Source organism: Limanda limanda, chromosome 22 (genome assembly GCF_963576545.1).
Source record: "Limanda limanda chromosome 22, fLimLim1.1, whole genome shotgun sequence".
NCBI lineage: Eukaryota > Metazoa > Chordata > Actinopteri > Pleuronectiformes > Pleuronectidae > Limanda > Limanda limanda.
The window spans coordinates 2,892,701-2,913,346 of record NC_083657.1 but is presented as its reverse complement, the minus strand read 5'-3'; the positions used below and the strand labels follow the sequence as shown (position 1 = coordinate 2,913,346).

Here is a 20,646-nt window from a genome sequence, read left to right as displayed (position 1 = left end):
GGAAATCTTTTAAACACTTTACTGAATTCTAAACCAGTTTGAACCGATACTGGACAGAAAACTTTATTCCAGTAAGTAAACGACTGAGAAACCACACGAGGAAACCTGGGTGTTTTGTAAATAACAATTTATTTTGAAAACCAGGTGGTCTGTCCTGTGGCCGTTTAGCTGCTGCCCTGCTTGGCGGCCATCCTCTTGTCTCGCTCCTCGGCGATGGTCAGACGGATTCCCTTTCCTCTGGGCACGGACACCCACGGCTTGTTGCCCTGGAGACGGAGATAAGGTTAATGTTCAATCACGACCGGTCACGTGACGCAGACGGGTGAAGGTTTGCTACGTCAGTTTCCAACAGCTCAACGACACATGTGAACGTGCATTCCATAAATGTCAAAACCATACGATCAAAATCAATGGTGTGTTTATTACACGTGTTATTACGTGCTTATTACATTAAAAAAAAACATGAACGTGAACAAATTGTCTTTTCGCTGAGCTCAGAACTTCTTAGAGGATAAATCATGATTGATCAACACCATATAAAGTCATCCTTGCTCCAGACTGGTTTCCTACATGAAACTGGTTTAGTCCCAGCAGATCAGTTTATAGAATCCTCACCTTGCCAATGACGAAGATGTTGGAGAGCCTGGTGGCGAAGTTGTTGCCCGTGCTGTCCTTGACGTGCACCACGTCGAAGGAGCCGGGGTGACGCTCCCGGTTGGTGATCATACCGATACGCCCCAAATTGGCGCCACCGGTCACCATGCACAGGTTAGCTAAAGGGAGGATAAGAGAATAGATTAGAGACCACTTCCTCACAGAAACGTAGATCCAAGATGGACGCCAGCGAAGTCGAACGCACCAGTGTCAAACTTGATGAACTCTGTGATCTTGCCGGACTCCAGGTCGATCTTGACGGTGTCGTTGACCTTGATGAGGGGGTCCGGGTAGCGGATGGTGCGGGCATCGTGGGTCACCAGGTGGGGGATTCCCTTGGTTCCAACCATGAGCTTCTTCACCTTGCACAGCTTGTACTGCAGAGAGAAGAGAGGGAGGAGTAAACATCTCAGAGTGAAACTAGCGGAACTTTAACAACACACAACCAGCAGTTTGCACTTCTTACCTTGGCCTCCTCGGCGGTGATGCGGTGGACGGTGAAACGTCCCTTCACATCGTAGATCAGACGGAAGTGCTCACCGGTCTTCTCGATGCTGATCACATCTGGAGGAACAAACATTTGAAGATTCAAAACCATGTTCTTCTAAGCACCAACTACACAAATAAGACTAATAGAGAAGCAGGATTTACCAACTTCAACCTACAGGTCCCATTAATACGGCCTTTTTTACAAGTCCAGACCAAATCATCGCCTTTTCTTTTACCATCTACTAGTATAAATAATAATAAATAACTGTACGACTTAGACCCGAGCATTATGTTGCATCTTTCTCACGACTATGACCACAAGAGCAGAGAATACACTTATTTTATGAACACCCAAAGTCCTTTTCAATTTAATTTCAGCCCAAAAATGTCACGACAAACAAAATCTGGAAAGTGTAATGAAAAAACCAAAACACCAGCTTGATCAACTGAATTTATACAAAACAGTCAAATGGTTTTATAGAATATGTATAAGGATAAAATATCCATTAAGTTCTCCAGATTTAAGTGCATATAAGACCCGTTATAGAATTGGTTTAGAGACAATCCTGTCATCTCCTGGTCCACAGTACCAGTGTTTTCACCGTGGATGTACTGGGTATAAATAGGACGCTCTTCCCTCTGTGAAGACGTCCCCTGGATTTGGAAATTAAAACACCACACCTCCACGTGAGGCTGCTGGTGGAGGTGGGACTGACAGCGAGACAGGATCTGTGGTCATAAACACTGAGGGACCAGTTCTACCAAACTGGTTCCTTTCCAGTCCTGATTAGAACTGGTCAAACTGTTCCTGGTCTTTAAAAACCAGCCTCTTGTGAACCGATAATCTCAAAGACAGGAAACGAGCGATGGCAAATAGAACATTAGCTAATTCAACAAGTTAATATCCGTGTAGCAGCTGGAGCTCAGAACTTCTTAGAGGAATCCGTTGTGTAATTTCATCTCGCTGATCAAAACCAGATATTCATCATTGCTCCTCCTCCTCAGATCCACGTGAATCTTAATACTCCATAAGACCCCTGAACACAGCGCCCCCTGGTGCCACTCACCCATGAATCCAGCCGGGTAGGTGATGTCGGTGCGGACCTTGCCGTCGATCTTGATGAACCTCTGCATGCAGATCTTCTTCACCTCGTCCCCGGTCAGGGCGTACTTCAGACGGTTCCTCAGGAAGATGATGAGGGGCAGGCACTCCCTCAGCTTGTGGGGACCGGTGGACGGACGCGGAGCCTGAGGACAGAGACATTAGACTTTGAGACAAAGGGTTAGAGGTCAACACAAGAATCAGAGTTTATAGATGTGTCCCTTTGCTAGTTCGGCTTCAGCAAAACCATTTAGGTGATTCTGAGGCATTTAAACCTCTGTTATATTATTAATATCCAAAATCAAATCACTGTTTGCAGACAAACTTTACGTTAAGCTGCAAATTGACAAGTTACTTTTAAAAGACATCTCCTGCTGAAATTAGAGAATAAATTGACTTGAGAATTATTAAGTTCATCTCAGGAGCCCTTATCTAAATTTTGTCCTGTGTCAAAGGAATCTTCAAGTTGTGATTCTGATTATTTAGCTTTTGACATCAATTCCTTTGAATTAATAAGCCTTACATTAATTTATTACAACATTACGACCTAAATAACTTGATAACAGATCTAGTTTATTGTGAGTTTACTTTTAAAGACATCTCCTGCAGAGATTGGAGAATTATTAAGTTCATCTCAGGAGCCCTTATCTAAATGTTGTCCTGTGTCATAGGATTCTTCTATTTGTGATTCTGATTATTTAGCTTTTGACGTCATTTCTTTTGAATTAATGAGCATTTATTGCATTTTTTTAACAACATTGAGAACAAAATAACTTGACAACAGATCTAGTTTATTGTTTGTTTACTTTTTAAGACATCTCCTGCAGAGATGGGAGAATTAGTAAATGAATTGACTTGAGAATTATTAAGTTCATCTCAGGAGCCCTTATCTTAATTTTGTCCTGTGTCACAGGATTCTTCTATTTGAGATTCTGATTATTTAGCTTTTGACGACATTTCTTTTGAATTAATGAGCATTTATTGCATTTTTTCAGAATTAGTAAATGAATTGACTTAATCTAAGTTTAGTACCGTGTGACAGGAATCTTCAATTTGTGATTCTGATTATTTGATGATTATACTTTTGACGTAATTTCTTTGGAATTAATGAGCATTTTGAGCATTTCTTACAATATTAGGATCATCATAACTTGACTACAGATCTGGTTTCTTGTGAGTTTACAGTTTCAGAGCCTGGATTTGAATCCCAGTGCATATTTAAAGACACTTATACAAGAGCTCAGAACTTCTTAGAGGACAAATGGTTATTTTCATGACTGATCAACACCAAATGAAGTCATCCTCGCTCCAGCAACACTCTACTGTTACACATGACACTGCAGCAGACACACACACGTGAGACGACACAATCTCTGTACACTGTCCGGCATTGAACCCACACACACAAAAACACACAAACACTTACGAACACTCCGGTGAGCTTGTCCAGCATCCAGTGCTTGGGCGCCGCGACGCGCTTCAGGTGCTTCTTCGGTCCTCGTGCCTGGAGGAGAGACACACAACCCGGTGAACATCAGGTAACACAACCAGAGACACAACAACACACAACCGGGGATATAGAAACACACACAGCCGGGATAAAACACTCACAACCGGGATAAAACACACACAACCCCCGGTAAGAAGGAGCAGAGCTGGACATGATGGAGTACAACAGTCCTGCTAGCATGGGTTAGCATGTGGCTAACACCGGCTGTGGCCTAGCAACGCTACATGTAGCATAGTTAGCATATTAAGAATCAAACCTGTTTATTCACCGATATTTAAGTGTAGATCCGCATTTTAAAGAAAAGTCGCACAAGTTTGCGCACAGAATAGCGACACCCCCCCCCCCCCATGTTCCGTTCATTCCAGCTAGCTATCCCCAGCTAGCTACATTACAGCTAGCTAACCCCAGCTAGCCACATTCAGTTTTTCTAAACATCGCACAAACACGATCATCGTGACTTTCTGCGCTCGATTCAAACATCGACGCGTTAGCAACGAGTTGTATTTTCAGTTTTAATGCGTGAACTCGCGGCGCAGCGCGGGAGAAACGCGATGTTTCCCGATGAGAGACCGGAGGCTGCGGGAGGCGAACGCTCACCATGTTGGAGTCTGCGGGGAAAAGGAACGCGTCTCTTCCGGTCTGGGCGGATATGGCCGAGGACGGGAGCTGGGGAGGGACATGCGGGACGAAAGGCGAAGCGGAAAAGAAATCAGAATCAGAATCAGAAGTATTTTATTGCCAAGTACGTTAACACATACAAGGAATTTGCTCTGGTTATTGGTGCAAACAAAAAAAACAATTTATTGCGTTTTTATGTTGGTGAAACATAAAAACGCAATAAATACAACATGCATAGGAGAGCAATGGAAAATGGGAAACCAGTATATATTTACTCTCTGTTTACTTCTTATTTACTCACTTTTTACCAATATTTATACAAAGTAACATTTATTTTGAGATAAACATTTCTGAATAAAAATATATAAAAAATATAAGAAGTGAAGTGAAAAGTGAAAAGTGAAAGGTGAAAGAAAGCGATTCGATTCGATTATTCTTCAATTTTTGTTGTTGTTTTTGGAGCTTAAAGAGAGAACTACGCAGAAAATCATGAATGAATAAAGTTCTGCGTGGATTAAAGTGATGAAATTAACCATTCTGCTCCAATGGGAGTTATGGTTCTATACATTTTACAACCAGTGCAATGTAAAATGTGCATCTGAAACTTTATTGTATTAGTAATTAGTAATATTGGAAATGGAAAAATACGCAGAACGCAATGAATGAATAAAGTTCTGCGTGGATTAAAGGGCTGAAATGAGTGATTCTGCTCCAATGGGAGTTATGGTTCTATACATTTTACACCCAGTGCAATGTAAAATGTGCATCTGAAACCTTATTGTACAAATTAATATTTGTCTTACCTTTATGGGATGTACGCTTTATCGTAAATATTTACATTTTTCCATGTGTGTCCACATACAAAACGTTGACTGTAAATAAAGATGGATGACGCATCCCCAACCAAATATATCAGAATCAGAATCAGAATCAGAAGGTATTTATTGCCAATTAGGTTAACACCTACTTGGAATCTGCTCTGGTTATTGGTGCACACAATGAACATAGAAACATAAAAACACAATAAATACACCACACATAAGAAAAACAATAAAAAACAATATATATTTACTCACCATTTACTTCTTATTTACTCACTTTTTCTAATATTTATATAAAAGTAACATTTATTTAGACATAAACCTATCTATATAAAAATATATAAAAGATATAAAGATATAAAAAGTGAAGTCTATGGTACATGGCGTGGAACTAGAGGAAAAACCAGAGGAAACAAACGTGTGGTTCATCATCTGTGGACCATGAATGTCTGTACAAAGGTTCATAGAATCTCTCTACTTAATAAAAGTCATATTTTTTGCCTGACATCTGACTCCCATCACCTCTTCTCTGTCTTGTTTTATGTACAGTGCACCAACCACACCATGGCAATTTCCAATATATGCAAATATACTTGGCAATAAAAATAATTATGATTATGATTATGATTATTTAGTTAATAGCAGCGAATCAGGCAGATCTCAGTCCTGTTTACACTTTACTCCTGAAGGGTTTGAATCCCGAAGCTCGGGACAAACCTGGAGTTTATTAATTCGATGATTATTAAAATGCTCCCTTGTGATTATTCACACATTTATCTCTGGTGACCTACTTTATTTTCTTATTATTCCCTCCCTGGAAACATAAATCACCAGAGCAACGTGCACGAGTTCCTCAGTGACAGTTTCCAGCAGCATCAACCCACTGACCCACATTTGTATTCAGGACACTTTTACGTTTTACAGAAACTTGGACGGACTTCACAACGTGGCCGGTGGCCAGCGGGGGGGCCGGGGATCCGTCCACTTCCTCTCAGCTTAACGTCCTGACCCACTTCCTCTGACTTCAGTGCCGGACTCACACTCCACAGCCCGGGAGGATTCAACACAGATCTGCGGAGTCGGTTTATAAAAGATGAGAGAATCAAGAGTCAACGTTAGTTTGAACTGGTCGTGTGGAAGCTACAGACTTTAGAGAATAACTGGAATGTCCCTCAGTAGAGTACATAAGTCAAGATTCATCTATTATTCCATTTGAAATGTGAGAAAGTAAATAAATCCAAATGTTTGGTAGTTTTTTGCAAAACCTTGCAGTATTTTTCAGCTCTGTATTCCCATAAATACACATTATTATGATACACAATCATGATTTATGAATCTTCTCTCTGTTGTGTGCAACTGTTGCTACAGCCAAGTGTCTTTCTTGACCTTTGTCATATATAAATCATTCTTAAATCAATTTAACCAAGAAATAACTATGTATACAAATTATTTTTCCAGGGTGGTAAAGACAACATGTCATAGTAAAGTCATATAAAACATTAATTTGTTTCGGATTGTTTCTCTTCTCTATGTTAAATAAAGATCTGTGCATTCAGTCATGTTAATCCCCATCAACACGATGGCAGCATTGTTGCAGTGAACTGCTGAGTTTCTATCCAAGACTGATATTTATTGTTTATGTTTTAATCCCCACAAAGTTTCCAATTATAGATTAATTATGAAATTGTTTGACAATCAACTCAAATAATAAAAACAACAGAAATAACTGAGTAAGATTTTCCTCTATTTCCCCCTAAAATTACACCCATATCACAAATAAGCTCTTACAAGGAGAATTTAAAGAGATTGTTGAGTAATAACACATCAATAAAATAAGTTTCATTCTATTTTAACACATTGAAAATGCAAAGACAAGATAAAGGACGTGTTCAAGTGGGTTTAATTGTGTTGTTATGTGAGAAACAGTCATTCTCCGTTGTGAACACTTACCATCACATACCAGCAGATGGCAGCACTGCATTAACAAACTGACAGCATGGGACACATCCACAGACTTCTGCTGGTGATTATATTGTCTTATATTTTGTGTAAGGTACATATATCTTTTGTTAAATAAGTATGTGTTCCATAGGAAAACTAGTGAAATTACATTAAAAAGTGTAGTAGTCTGTAGAAACCGTTTAATGACACAAGTTGACTCCAGCTCAAATTTCACTTTCTTTATTTCTCCCCAAATCTTCAGAGGCAAAACAAAAATACAAGCGTTTCTCAATATGATCTCAGTCATTTACATATTCATACAGATGTACAGTGAGCGAAAAGTGCTTTAAAATCATCTTTGAGTAATATTCATTTTGTCATTAGGAAGGAAAAGGTCAGAAACGACAGGTAGAAGAAGAAAACACAACGATAGAAAAATAAAAAACACATTCAACAAGTGTCTTTCTGAATTAAGAAGAGTTTTCATGTTTATTATTTGTGAAAATCAGAGCAGCAACTTTGCAGAATAAACTTTTTTTCCTGTTTGCTGTCAGAAGCTGCAAATCAGAGTCATACATCTGAGTAAAAGTGAAAATATGGTATCTGAATCTCTCTGCATCAACCCAGAGGTCAACTTTATTAAAAAGTCAGTATGTTTGCTTGAAAAATGACATAATATGAGATATCTTAATAAGTAATAGTTGTGTTGAAAGAGTTTTATGCTCATTTTGTCGTCCGTACTTTGTGCTCGTATTGATTTAAATCAAATTAAAGCGGGAAATCACATCAGTAATGGTTACTCATGAATAATGAAGCTGTAATCAAACTTTCCGGTGGTGACTTCTCTCCAAGCTGAAGAGTCGCAGCTCGTACATGCATTTTCAAAAAGTATATTTCTGTGAGTTGTGTTTTGTCGGGTTCACGAAGGTCTCGGCCCCCCGGGGGTTAACCTGCAATATCAGGGGGGGGGTCAAGGAAAAAGAGGAAATGAAAGACCTTAGACGATTCAAGCATCTCTAGCGGGCGTCTTCTCAGAGGAGGGGATGATGGGGTGGGTGGGTGGGGTGGAAGGGGGGTTGTTCGTCTAGTTCACAGAGCAAAAAATAACATTCCCTCAGCCGGGATTAAGGCCGGACTGCAGAACAACACACACACACACACAGGCAGAAAGAAGAGGGGACTTTAAAACAATGTGGAGCCGGTGGAAACAAACACGGGGGGGGGTCTCAAATCTGAAGAATGTTATTTTGACCCGTTTGGGGCCGAGGGGTCCGAGGAAGAGAGGAACCAGTGTGTGTGTGTCTGTGTGTGTGTCTGTGATGAGAAGCATCTTTATTTCTCTCTCTGTGATTCGCCGTGTGTTTTAGAGTCAAGTGAAAAACCCAGAAGATCCCTGAGCTGAAAGGATCCTGTCATTAGTCCCTCAGCGGCTTTTCATTAATCTCTTCTTCTCCTGTTTCATTAAAGAAACGTCTGTGGTCATTGACTGTAACCATGTGTGTGTCTTTGTGTGTCTGTCTGTGTGTGTGTGTAAGTTGTGGAAAAGGACTTGAGGAGTTTGCGTTCCCTCCGGTGGAACTGAAGTTTCTGTGTTAGCAGACAGATCTTTATCATTAACTTTATATAACCATGGCCGACATGACAGCTCCTTGGATGTGAAGCCCCCTGGTGGCCAGCTGCAGCATTGGTCATAAACCCCGCCTCCTCCATGTTAGCAGATGGGACATAGAAGAAATAAAAAAGTAAAAATACACATTAACATTGTTTTTTTTTAGGTACTTTTATCACGCTGAGGTATGTATGGTTTTAATTGGTTATTTTAACGCTAGCACAAGATGGCGTCGCCCGTATCTGAGATGTTTTGGCTTCATTTTTGTTCAACAGGAGGAACTTGTCTTCACAGTCACTGATCCAAAGCCCCAGTGAGTTGTGTGTTTTTCTTCACGTGGGCCGATTACTCGCAGCTCGTATCACATCTTCTCATTTCGACCTCTCACTTTCTCTCCATCTCCTTTCACACTCGCCCCTGTGAAGTCTGAGCCACCGAGCAAGTGCCTGTTTCGCGGCGGTAACACCATCCCCACCACTCCTGTGTGTGTGTGTTTCCTCGTGTGTTTCCATGTCTTTGTGCGTCTGCAGCCAGCCACTCTCGATGTGTGTACCTGTGTTCGGGTGTTTCGTTGCAGCCTCACGTACGTACACATGCATCCAGGTGTGTTCTTTTTGTGTGTGTGGTCCAGGAGGACAGACAAGCCGGGTTAAGGTGAAAGTTCTTTGTTCGACTGCTGCCCCCCCCCCTCACCCTCCACCGTCTCATCTTACCACAACACACAGAGCCCCCCCCCCCAGTCCTGACTGCCTCCATCTAAAGGCAGGACGCAGCAGCATGGTAAAGCTCCTATAGGGGGTTGGCTGGGATTTAACAACCAGGCAACAAATAGATTGTGTTAACGTGCCTGTCTTCAGTCCAGAGGTGTGTAAGTGTTGGTCAATATGTAAGTGTTGGTCAATTATCAATTCCTTTATCAATATAATGGAATTTTGAATGTATCATACGTGGACGGATCATTACTCAGGAGGTGTGTGTTGATACTTCTCAGGATCGAGTATCTAGAAATCTAGGCCATAGTTACATGAATTGCAGAACACGATCTTAGGAAATCATCCGTCCATTCATGAGCTTTACTGATTATCATCGACTTAGTTTGTGCAACTTAAACAAAGACCTCACAGCCAAGTTTCACATGTGTAAAGTCCACATATCCCAAAGGCCCATGGTTTCAGATACTATATGATAATTAATGTCTTGAAAACCCGACACATGTAAAACATCATGTCACCACAAAAATGTCCCAAATCTGCTTCTACTTGGTTCTTCGCCGCCTCGACCACATCACGTCTCAGTCGACACAGAGATGGATTTGATACGTGAGCTCACACAGCTGTTATGATATAATCCGACTCGTTCATTGATATGACGGGAGAGAGAGAGAGATCTGGAACCAGCTTTAAAGGATGGTAGAGTTGTTAGATTCATCTAAACTTGATATTACATTTAAGTATTTTATTTTAAGTAGCAAGAATTAAATTGCTCGGTGGATAGAGACATCTATGAGCACCTCCACTTGTCAAGATGTATCGTCTTTATACATTTATACATATATGTATCGGCTGTATAAAAAGATGGACAGCATGATTGTTTCTCGATCGCCCCCTGGTGGTCAGCTGTTGTTACATGGACAAATCTAAAAACTCAGTGTTACGGATATATATGATATAGATCGCATCTGACAGATTCAGCTCTTTCAAACCTTCCTTCTAGTTTCTGGAAACACTGACACCAAGTGTGTGTTTGTGTTGTGTTGTGTGTTTGTGTAGGTCAAAGCCCGTCGTGCAAGGTGTGTAAACACCGGCCTCCAGCCCCATTGATGACAAAACAGCCGAGGCTTCCTTATCGGCAGCGTGGAGGTGATAAGTCTGCTCGGGTCGAACAAACTGTTTTCACATAAACACCGATGTTGCAGAACAGGAAAAACAAAACAAAAAAAACCAGAGGACAAGTGAATTCATCATGTTTTTCTCATTTGGTTTATGTCCACACACGTTGACAGAACCTTGAATCCTCCTAAGTGCTTTATCCAGGATCACTGACACAGGCTCGACTGCAGGTCAGAGAACACATCACGCACATGTAGTGGCAGCTCACATGACCAGAAGGCCTCTATGGTTTTTAATCAGGCTGTGCTCCGGAGCAAGAAGACTCCATTAAGGTCCCGAGCTCGGAGAGATTCCCCGACTCTTGATCTAATTCATCGTGCAGAGAAAAGTCGGAGCGATAGTAGACGTCGCTACAGAAGAGCTCCTTGTCCGAGTGGCCTGATGGATATCAGCCTCTGTCTTAAATAACATCTTCTGTGAAAGCGTCTTCTTGAAGTCAATTCAAACACAAAAAGAAAGAAAGAGAGACAGAAAGTGAAAGAAGTACATTGAGATAAGCAACTCTCAGACAATCAGCGTCTTTGTGGAGCCGGGGGACAGGAGTCTCTTTCCCGTGAGACCCGAGTCCAATATTGTCCATTAAGGAAAACAGGAAACGTAGTGTTTGTCGTCCTCCGCGAATCCCTCAGAAAGTCAGGTTTCCCATTTTCTTTTTCCTTGATGGAGAGAGGACGGCACGGAGGAGAGGACGAGGACCAGGTCCAACAGGTGTGTCTTTGTCATCCGTCCTGTTTGTCTCCAGGAAACTGACCCGAGCGTCCGAGACAAACCTTCTGGATTTGATAAAGCCAGCAGCCGGGAGCGATGGGAAGAAGAGGACAGAAGCAATCAAGTCTCTTTGGTTTTCTGCTCGTTCGTGTGTTTTTCTTCTTTAGATGAACAAATGTAAAATGATGGAGTGATGAGGAAAAACATCTTAATCCCATTAGACTGGGTTTCCATCACCAGTTCCTTTTCTCCACCGACTCCTCCATCTGTCCACAGAGAGAACGAAAGCCAAATAGAAGCTAGAGTGTGTCTCAGATGTCTCTCTCTCTCTTTCCCACTCAGTGTCTCCCCTGTTTCCTCGTGTTATCGACCAATGAAAAGAGAGGAAAGAGAAAAACTAAACAAGGGAGAGAAGCTCCTCTCTCTCTCTTCGCCCCCCCCGAGTGTCAGCACCCGGCCGGCACATCGGACATGAAGTCAAACTCGTTCTGTCCCAGCCAGAGCTCGGGCAGCTCGTTGGCCCGGTCCAGGCCCAGCTCCACCACCAGGGACATGAGGACCTCCTCGTCCACCGGGTCAAAGTCGATAAGTCCACCTGCGCCGGCGCTCTGGGTGGCCATGGTGATCCCGACCCCCATCCCGCCCCCGCCCAGGCCTCCAGTCGGGCCCAGGAGCTGGTTCCCGGAGCCCAGGGGCGAGGGTCCGAAGCCCCTCGGAGCTCCGCCGGGCGCCGGGTGACCAGCAGAAGCCCCGGTGAGGTTCTGGTAGTGCGAGTTGAGCTTCTGCAGCTGCATGCTGGCGATGAGGTGCGGACCCGTCTGCAGGCAGAAGGGCGGAGGTTTGGAGAGCGGCGCCGACGACGACAGCGTGGAGCCCGGCGAGGAGGCGGGGCCGGCGGATGGCGAGAAGGGCGCGGCGGAGGTTTTGGAGGACGGGTAGTGGAGCAGGGTGGTGAGAGGAGAGGAGGAGGAGGAGAGGTCCTTCATCGCAGCGTGGGCGTGGCCAGGGAACAGCAGTGAGGTCATCACCGGGGAAACCCACAGAGCCTGAGAGGAGAGAGAGGAGAGAGAGGTTATCCAACTGGTCAAACTGGGACGAGAGGAGGAGGAGTTAACGTGGTGAGAAAACCAGTGGCAGGTGATGAAGATGATCACGCTCTTCATCGGTCTCTGCTCTCACACACGTGGATAACGACAGGAAGTCATGAACACACGTCCTATCGAAGATAAACGATAAACAGTAAAACAGCCGTTTGTTAGCTTCCCTGTCCCGTAAAGTTTTACACGCACATGTTAACGGCCGAACCCACGAGTCATAGTGCACAACACACTCTCATGTGGGCGAAAGTGTGTCTGTGTTGTGGTGAACATTTGTCGACTGGAGGACGGATGAGTCATAACTTCAGAGGTTCTTTAAAATCGTTTTCCTGATAAACACACTTCTGCTTCAGGACCTCGACAACAGACGTGTTGTTGCTCGAGTTCTTATGACCCAGTAAATCACTGGAGTCAGATCTGTCTGGGAAACGCACAACGTGGCCACCGGTGCCTGGACGGCTGCGTGACTCACCGTGCTCAGGACTGATTGTGTGTCTGTCTCTGTGTGTGTGTGTGTGTGTGTGTATTCGCTTGATGTCTGCTTTTCCTCTTGACCTATTGAGCAGCAAATTAACCATGAAAAGGCAGCAAGGAGAAAGACAGACGGGCTTAGAGAGTGTTGATAGGTCTGTGTGTGTGTGTGTGTGTGTGTGTGTGTGTGTGTGTGTGTGTGTGTGTGTGTGTGTGTGTGTGTGCAGTTCACAACACAACGGGGCCTTTGAGGACCTCGAACAGTGATTGGGTCACATGATGGATAAATACATATGGGTCCTGAGAACAGAGCATATGTGTGGTCATGTGGGAGTGTGTGTGTTTGTGTGTGTGTATGTGTGCGGAGGTAAAAAAAGGGCCAGTGAAACACAATGTTTGTGTGTTTCAGCATGTGTGTGTGTGTGTGTGTGTGTGTGTGTGTGTGTTACTCAAGCCCTCTTGCAGAAAGACTCCGAGAGGCTCATGTTAAAGTCCCTGTGCTGGTTTATATTACACACAGTTCAAACAGCATGTGTGGATTAATACACACACACACACACACACACACACACACACACAGACACACATATGCATACACACCCTTGGACTTCTATCTTTGTGAGGACCCTCATTCATATGATCCGTTCCCGGGCCCCTCACACAACCCTTTGAAAATGTCTCTTGGAGTGAGGACCGTCCCAAACGTCCTCATTCTCCGAGGTTCAAATTGGTCCTTACAAAGATAGACTTGAAAGGAAACACACACTCACTCACACACACACACACACAAACACACAGACACACACACACACACACAGAGCCCCTCCTCCCAGCGCTGGCTCTTATTTAGCGAGAACATAATTGCTACAGGCAGGCATGCAGCTGCACTCGACTGATAGAGTTAACACACACACACACACACACACACACACACACACACACACACACACACAAAGATACCAAACAGCTGTCAATGGCAGGTCTGTGTGTGTGTGTGTATGTGTGTGTTGTGTGTTCATTATTCATTGACTGATTACTGTCAGGGCCAGGCTGCACATGGTGCCTCCGCTCAGCAGCTTTCCAACACACTGAGTCCAGGAGACAAACAACAAACACACAATGAAAAGAGCGTTTTCACATCTTAACAACACGACAACAAGGTTTCAACCTGTGGATGTGAAAAGTTAGTGCGTGAAATGCAAGTTGTCGTCAGCTTGGATTGATCAAAACAACAATTGTTTGTTTGGAAGTTTAAACTCCACTGGAAACTTCTACTCGAGGATTTGTTACTTCATTGATAATCCAACATTTACACAAACCTACACCACATTAAATACCTTGAACTACAATGGTCTCCATTGTTGGGACCTGTTTTTGAATGGGATTCAAAAATGTAATCCCGTCCCTGTATGACACTTCAAGGACATTTGTTAGATTAATGCTTCATTTTTAAAGGGGTTTGGCTTGTTTGAAAGAAAAATGTGTTTATATTTCACAGAGTGATGTTTGTCAGGTTTTACTTTTGTTCCATTAAGAGCTTCACTTGGTTCTAATCATCTAATAATTCCTGTTTGACTAATATTACATCAGGAATCTTTTCTTCCAGAGGAATCATGTTTGTTTTCATTCTGTCATGAGAGTCTGAGTGAAACTTTCTATTTCTGGGGAAAAGCAATTCAACGAAAATCAATTTGTCCCCAAAGTTTTATTCCTGGTTTGTCCTCAAACGCTCCAGCTGATGATTTTCATTAAATAAATGAGACTTTTTCTAAGAACTCGTGGGACTGAGGACGTCCAGGAGGGAGAAGTTGTGTCCTGCAGCTTGAGACGAATCAGAATCGGTCTCTAAGACGAGGACGAGTTGGACTATGAAGTCGTCTGAAGCTGCTGGACGAGCTCCAGTGTTTCTTCCTGTCCACAGCTGACCTGACTCATTGTGTTCTTCCAACACTTTTATGAGATTGTGAAAACGGTCCCGCTTCAGTTTCCCTATAAACGATTTCATTATCCGTCTCGGCTGCGGACCGGACTGCAGCTTCTCTAATTATAAGCAATCAAACTCCGCTGCCTCTGCCAGAGCAGCAGCTCTTCCACAAAACAATAAAACAACTCCACAGTCATAAAATCTCAGTTTTGGATAATTATTTACTCAGAAAAATACACACACGCCCGTCCCAGTTCATTAGAGCCCGAGGTGACGTCTGCAAAGTGATTCTTTTAGGCTCCAGAGCCAAAATAGATGAAAGTCACGGTTTTACAAAACAGATCAATATGACAGATTTCCACATTTCAGAAGCTGAAACCAAAGAATTATGAAATACCTCTCAGTTTTCTGTCATTTCACTTCAGGCGATGAATCAACTGATGGTTTAAGCAGGAAATCTCATATCATAACATTATATTTACATTATCGCAAAAGATAAGAGAAGACAAAATTACAGAAAGTTCATCAGATCCCAACAAACTCGTTAGAATCTTGTTCATTAATAATTTTAAAGAAAACAAATACAAAGTTTTCTACTTCCAGTTTCTGAAATTATCGTTTCTTTGTTTGAGATCAGTGTCAAGTGAAAAGTTTGTGTTTTCACCTGTTTGATGGACAAAACCATTAGGCTGTATATTATTTAAGGGAATTATATGCAGCAAACACACACACACACACACACACACACACACACACACACACACACACACACACACACACACACACACACACACACACACACACACACACACACACACACACACACACACACACACACACACACACACACACACACACACACACCAAAGAGGTTTCAATTACACAATTAAAGTGTGACAAGCAAATTGAAACGTCAGTCTGGCTGTTCCTTTCTCTTCCACGCACACACACTCACACACACACGCGCACACACACACACGCGCACACACACACACGCACACACACAAACACACACGCACACACACCATATGTTGTCCCAGCGTGACGCATTCACTGCTTTAATTGCTTTCAACTTCCACAATTAAAACGGTTAATGAGGAAAAACAGATTTAACTTCACTTCCCTCAAGTTTCAATATAGTAAAACTTCACTCTTTCAAATAGGAAACGTTCCAATTAATACAGCAAATCGAATTAATAATCATAGGTCACATAATAAAATACGGTTGTTCTTGCAGGTGAGATGTAATTAGACTTATTAAAACTGGTTTTGCAGGAAGTATTTCACTTCTGCAATAAAGATAATAAACAGAGTTAAACCGAATTTATCTAACTAACGAAACAGAAAATGTAAATTGCAAATAAGCTTTTTCCTCCAAACCTCTTCAGGCTCAAACCGCTTGACCTCATTTAAAGTCTCATGTAAACACTCCAGGAGAGAGAGACAGATTTACAGCACAAACACAAACACACACAGTGACACACAACTCTGAATGCATGTGCACAAACCAGACAAACGAACCAACCTGGTGAGGAAAGCTCCTGGAAACTCAGAGTCTCAGATCCAGAAGGTCCAACGTGCGTGAGAGCATCTGGAGAAACGAGAGCTTCCACCCGGACTGAGTTCAGATCCTCCAGCTCCTCAACGAGCTCCTCACTGAGCTGCTTGCTGGGTGTGTGGAGGGTATCAGTGTGTGTGTGTGTGTGTGTGTGTGAGAGAGAGTGGCTGCCTTTCACAAAACCAGGATCTGGACTTCCAGGGGATCAGGGTGGAGAAGATCTTACAAATTATGACTTTCCATAGAGTTTTCTTTGTGGTGTTAATCACAGAATGTAAATAACGATGAGTCGACATGTCTCCACTTCCTCTTTACTTTCCAAAAATTAGATTAAAATATCCCAGGTAACATTTGGAGTAAAGCTTGGGTCACGATTTTCTGTCCGAACATTTGTCGTCTGATCCCAGAAAAGTCAAAGTACAAATTAATGTTTCTCAAAGTTGGTGTGAGTCATTTAAGGAGCTTGTTCAGTGTTTGTGCTCTACAAATAAAACTATTATTATAATTAGCAGTAAAAGACAGTTGTAATAACCAACACTAACTACGGCTTGTGTTGTATTCACACTGTTTCATTTGTGTGTGGAGCAGGACCTTGAAGCAGCTCAATGGAATTCAACCAAATTGTTCTTTTAGATGATTTGAAAACATAAAAACAAATAAAATGATCCGTCCGGCTCCACATCTGCAGGAATCCGTCCTCCGGGTTTTCATCGCTGCTGTAAACAAATGAACCACTTCAGAGGAAGAGAGAAAGGGAGAGAGAGAGAGAGAGAGAGAGAGAGAGAGAGAGAGAGAGAGAGAGAGAGAGAGAGAGAGAGAGAGAGAGAGAGAGAGGAAAGTCTGTGTGTAGTTTCTCACATGACGTCTGCATGTCACATCTCCACTAATGGACACGTTTTCAGTGTTTGTGTTCTGCTTATGGTGATTGTGTATTTTTATCGTCAATAAAAACAACTTAATGTTAGTTAGAAATACACAGAATCCTCAGAATCAGTTATTTAATGAGTCGTGGAGGCGTCAGGATGTGAATATTAGTTTAGGAAATGATTCATAATGAAACTCTTATAACAGAGAAAACAAACTGAGGCCGTAAAGTTCTTGAAATGAGAAGTTTTTATATAATAACACATAAAATAAAGGCTTCTCCAGTCCCTTATTAAATAAATAAAAGTTTACACTAAAGATAACTCATCAATTTAGTTGGATTATTAATGTTCAGAAGTTTGTCACCTGCAGAAGATTAAATCCAGAATCCTGTGACCTCACGGGTCAACTTGGTCGATTTTATTCATAAGGGACAAACAAAGGCTGTTTGGGGGAAAAAGAATAATCACTGAAAGTGTTGTTAAAGGGGGGGGGGGAAATCCCTCCTGCTAAACAGCCCATTACCCATTCACCGCCGGTTCAATGCTCAGCAGAGGGAGGACGTCATTACGCGCCAACAGCGAGCGGCGAGCGCTGGAGTGCCACGCGTTCAGCAGATAAAAGCTGGCATCTGTCTTTATTGTGCGAGTAAATCCCCCCCCCCCATTGACCGCAGACACTTCACATGTTGAGGAGGAGGAGGAGGAGGAAGACGTATAGGCCCAGCCCCCCCCCTGGAGCTTTGTTCCCCCCCCCCTCCAGGGAGACGTTATGCAAATTCAACACAAACCGTTTGTGATTTCCATCTCTGCAACACAAACAGCCGAAGCATGTAGACTCACACAAAGGTTACACAACACCGATGCAAACGTTTAACACAACCAATGAAGGTGTTCACCAGGGGGAAGCACAGAGAGGAAGAGGAAGAGGAAGAGGAAGAGGAAGAGGAAGAGGAAGAGGAAGAGGAAGAGGAAGAGGAAGGACGGGCCTCTGGTTTATCTCAACGACTCTTTGGGTCCAACACAGATCTGTGGAGAGGCCGATGAGGATTTGCATACAAGTCGTTGGACAAGTTGTGTCTCTCTCGTAGTGAAAGTGCGTTCAATGCAACAAAGAGACAGAAATAAACCACGTGTTCAAAATGTCTTTTTGAATAAAACTCTTGGGTCACAGTCGGAAAACTGTCCTGAGACTCCAGAGGGTTGAAGGACTTTGCTCAAATGGATCCAAAGTCACCAGGCGCCAGGATTCAACTGCACTGAAACTCGTGATGGAGCTCGACTGAATCCAAAAAACTCACTCTGACGATTCCAACACCAGCTTCCATTTTCATATATCGGAAAAAATTAATCTGTGTGCGTCTAGAGGAAGAGAGAAACGTGCGCCAGAGACAAATTGCAGCTCGGCCGACTGGGAAAGGAAACGACTTGGACGACAGCTTCTCCTTCTCCAGATCGAGTTGCATCACTCGGATGGTTTATGTGTTTTTAAAAAATGACAGAAAAGCTCCTGCAGACTTGTTTCCCAGTCGTTTAGATTCCACACAAACCAAAGTAGGGATAAAAGTTACACAACGCTAACTGGGAAATGTTAGTTTGGTAGAAATTAGCTCAAATTAACACGATTTGAGCTAATTTCAAATAGTGCTCATTTCAAATAGTGAAGAAAAAGACACGAAACAAAGACTTTCTCTGAATCTTCTTGCACCTTCGTTCCTCTCTCACTCCTTTTTTCGGTATCGGTGACACTTTAAAGTTTTGTTTGTCGCTTCTTCCAAACGTAAACAACCCAAACACCCAGTTTCCTCCTGAACCGGGACCACCTGGGTCAGAACCAGAATCCAGGATTGTCCTTCTCCAGATCGAGTTGCATCACTCGACTGGTTTATGTGTTTTTAAAAAATTACAGAAAAGATCCGTAGACTTGTTCCCAGTCGTTTAGATTCCACACAAACCAGAGCAGGGATAAAAGTTACACAACTCAAACTGCTGAAGTTTCTGATGATGTCATGTGATGATTAACTTCTCCTCTTCTGCCTCTTTATGTCGTTACAGTTTGATGTTAGTTTGGTAGAAATTAGCTCAAATTAACAAAATGTTTCACCCGGTAAATCAGAAAAAGACAAAACAAAGACTTTCTCATTTGACTTTTTATATCTTGTATATATTTTTGTTTTGTTTTATATACAGTTATTTCTTTTTTATGTGAAGTACTTATTGTGTTTTTATGCTTTATGTTCAATGTTTGCACCTTTTTACCAAAGAAAATTCCAGGGAGGTGTAAACCTACTTGGCAATAAATCCTTTCTGATTCTGATTCTTGTTCCTCTCTCACTCGTTTTTTCGGTATCGGTGACACTTTACAGTTTTGTTTGTCTCTACTTCCAAACCGTAAACAACCCTAACACCTTCAACAGTTTCCTCCTGAACCGGGACCACCTGGGTCAGAACCGGACCCCCAAAAAAAAACGAAAAAAGCACAATCCAGGATTTCCAGTGGGGCCCTCAAACCTCCTGGGGCCCCTCGAGTTGTTCTAATTTGACTCTTCAGAGCATAAACACACACAACTCTCTCACATTGCTCATGATTACAAAGCCCCCCCCACCCATCCACCCCCCCCGACTAGTTTACAAGATAGGATTTCAATGGCCTCTCCTTTTTCTGAGCTCGTAAACGGTGTAATGAGTTTCATTTGCTCCGGCTTCGTTGGGCTCAAACCGCCGCGGTGACCACAGCAGTGTTCGTAAAGATCACAGGGAATCCTCACACACAAACACACACAGACACACACACTTGTAAGCTCACTTCTGTGCAGCACATGCCGGCTCTCGAGGGGCGACTCCTACATTTGGTGTGAATTTCCAGGCCATTAATTTGGGGAACATCACTTCTAAAGGAACCTGGCTGACATTTGTGGTTCCTCTTTCAAACGCCGGCCCCATTAAAGCCTCTATTAAGAAACATAAATCACGTGTTGGAACACGGAGGAGACACACGACAACAACACGCCGTCCCGGCTTTTATTTCAACAAGTGTCCGTGGTCGTGCACATCAAAACCACTCGGACGGAAAACAAACGCATAAAACATGTCAAAGTTATGAGATCAAACCTTTCACTTCCTGAAATATTGAGGATTGAACGTTTATCTGCAGCGGGTTTATAAAAAAATTGGTCGATTGACAGATGGAGTTTTGTCAAATACACATAAAGAGAATCAAACACAAAGGGAATTTAACTTTTTAAAGGTTTTTGTTTGATACCAAGTTTCCAAGAGACGGGATTTTCCTTTAGTCTTTATACTTATTTAAAAAAGAAACGTGCAAGAACAAAAAATACAAAAAAAATACAAAAACAGAAACAGTTATTGAGATTTGAATATTGAACAGTAAC

At 42.6% G+C, this 20,646-nt stretch overlaps 2 protein-coding genes and 3 non-coding genes across 5 annotated transcripts; all 5 read right to left on the bottom strand.

The window, feature by feature from the left end:
• Window positions 1-110: 110 nt before the first annotated feature.
• rps4x (ribosomal protein S4 X-linked) lies at window positions 111-4,401 on the bottom strand. Its single transcript, XM_061066056.1, has 7 exons — window positions 4,353-4,401; window positions 3,672-3,749; window positions 2,211-2,391; window positions 1,121-1,218; window positions 860-1,031; window positions 616-773; window positions 111-266 (listed from the first exon to the last, which is right to left on the bottom strand). Exons 1-7 carry the CDS (start codon window positions 4,353-4,355, stop codon window positions 165-167), a joined length of 792 nt encoding a protein of 263 aa, XP_060922039.1. The 5' UTR covers window positions 4,356-4,401; the 3' UTR covers window positions 111-164.
• LOC132996400 (small nucleolar RNA SNORD61) lies at window positions 491-552 on the bottom strand. The gene has a single exon (XR_009677113.1). It is a non-coding gene; the product is annotated as a small nucleolar RNA SNORD61 (small nucleolar RNA).
• Window positions 2,063-2,135, bottom strand: LOC132996399 (small nucleolar RNA SNORD61). Its single transcript, XR_009677112.1, has one exon. It is a non-coding gene; the product is annotated as a small nucleolar RNA SNORD61 (small nucleolar RNA).
• On the bottom strand, window positions 3,482-3,552 carry LOC132996397 (small nucleolar RNA SNORD61). The gene has a single exon (XR_009677110.1). It is a non-coding gene; the product is annotated as a small nucleolar RNA SNORD61 (small nucleolar RNA).
• A 7,379-nt stretch (window positions 4,402-11,780) lies between the features above and the next one.
• cited1 (Cbp/p300-interacting transactivator, with Glu/Asp-rich carboxy-terminal domain, 1) lies at window positions 11,781-16,473 on the bottom strand. The gene is made up of 2 exons (XM_061066057.1): window positions 16,359-16,473; window positions 11,781-12,387 (listed from the first exon to the last, which is right to left on the bottom strand). The coding sequence occupies exon 2, from the start codon at window positions 12,364-12,366 to the stop codon at window positions 11,788-11,790; it is 579 nt and encodes a 192-aa protein (XP_060922040.1). The 5' UTR covers window positions 12,367-12,387; window positions 16,359-16,473; the 3' UTR covers window positions 11,781-11,787.
• Between the last annotated feature and the right edge of the window lie 4,173 nt (window positions 16,474-20,646).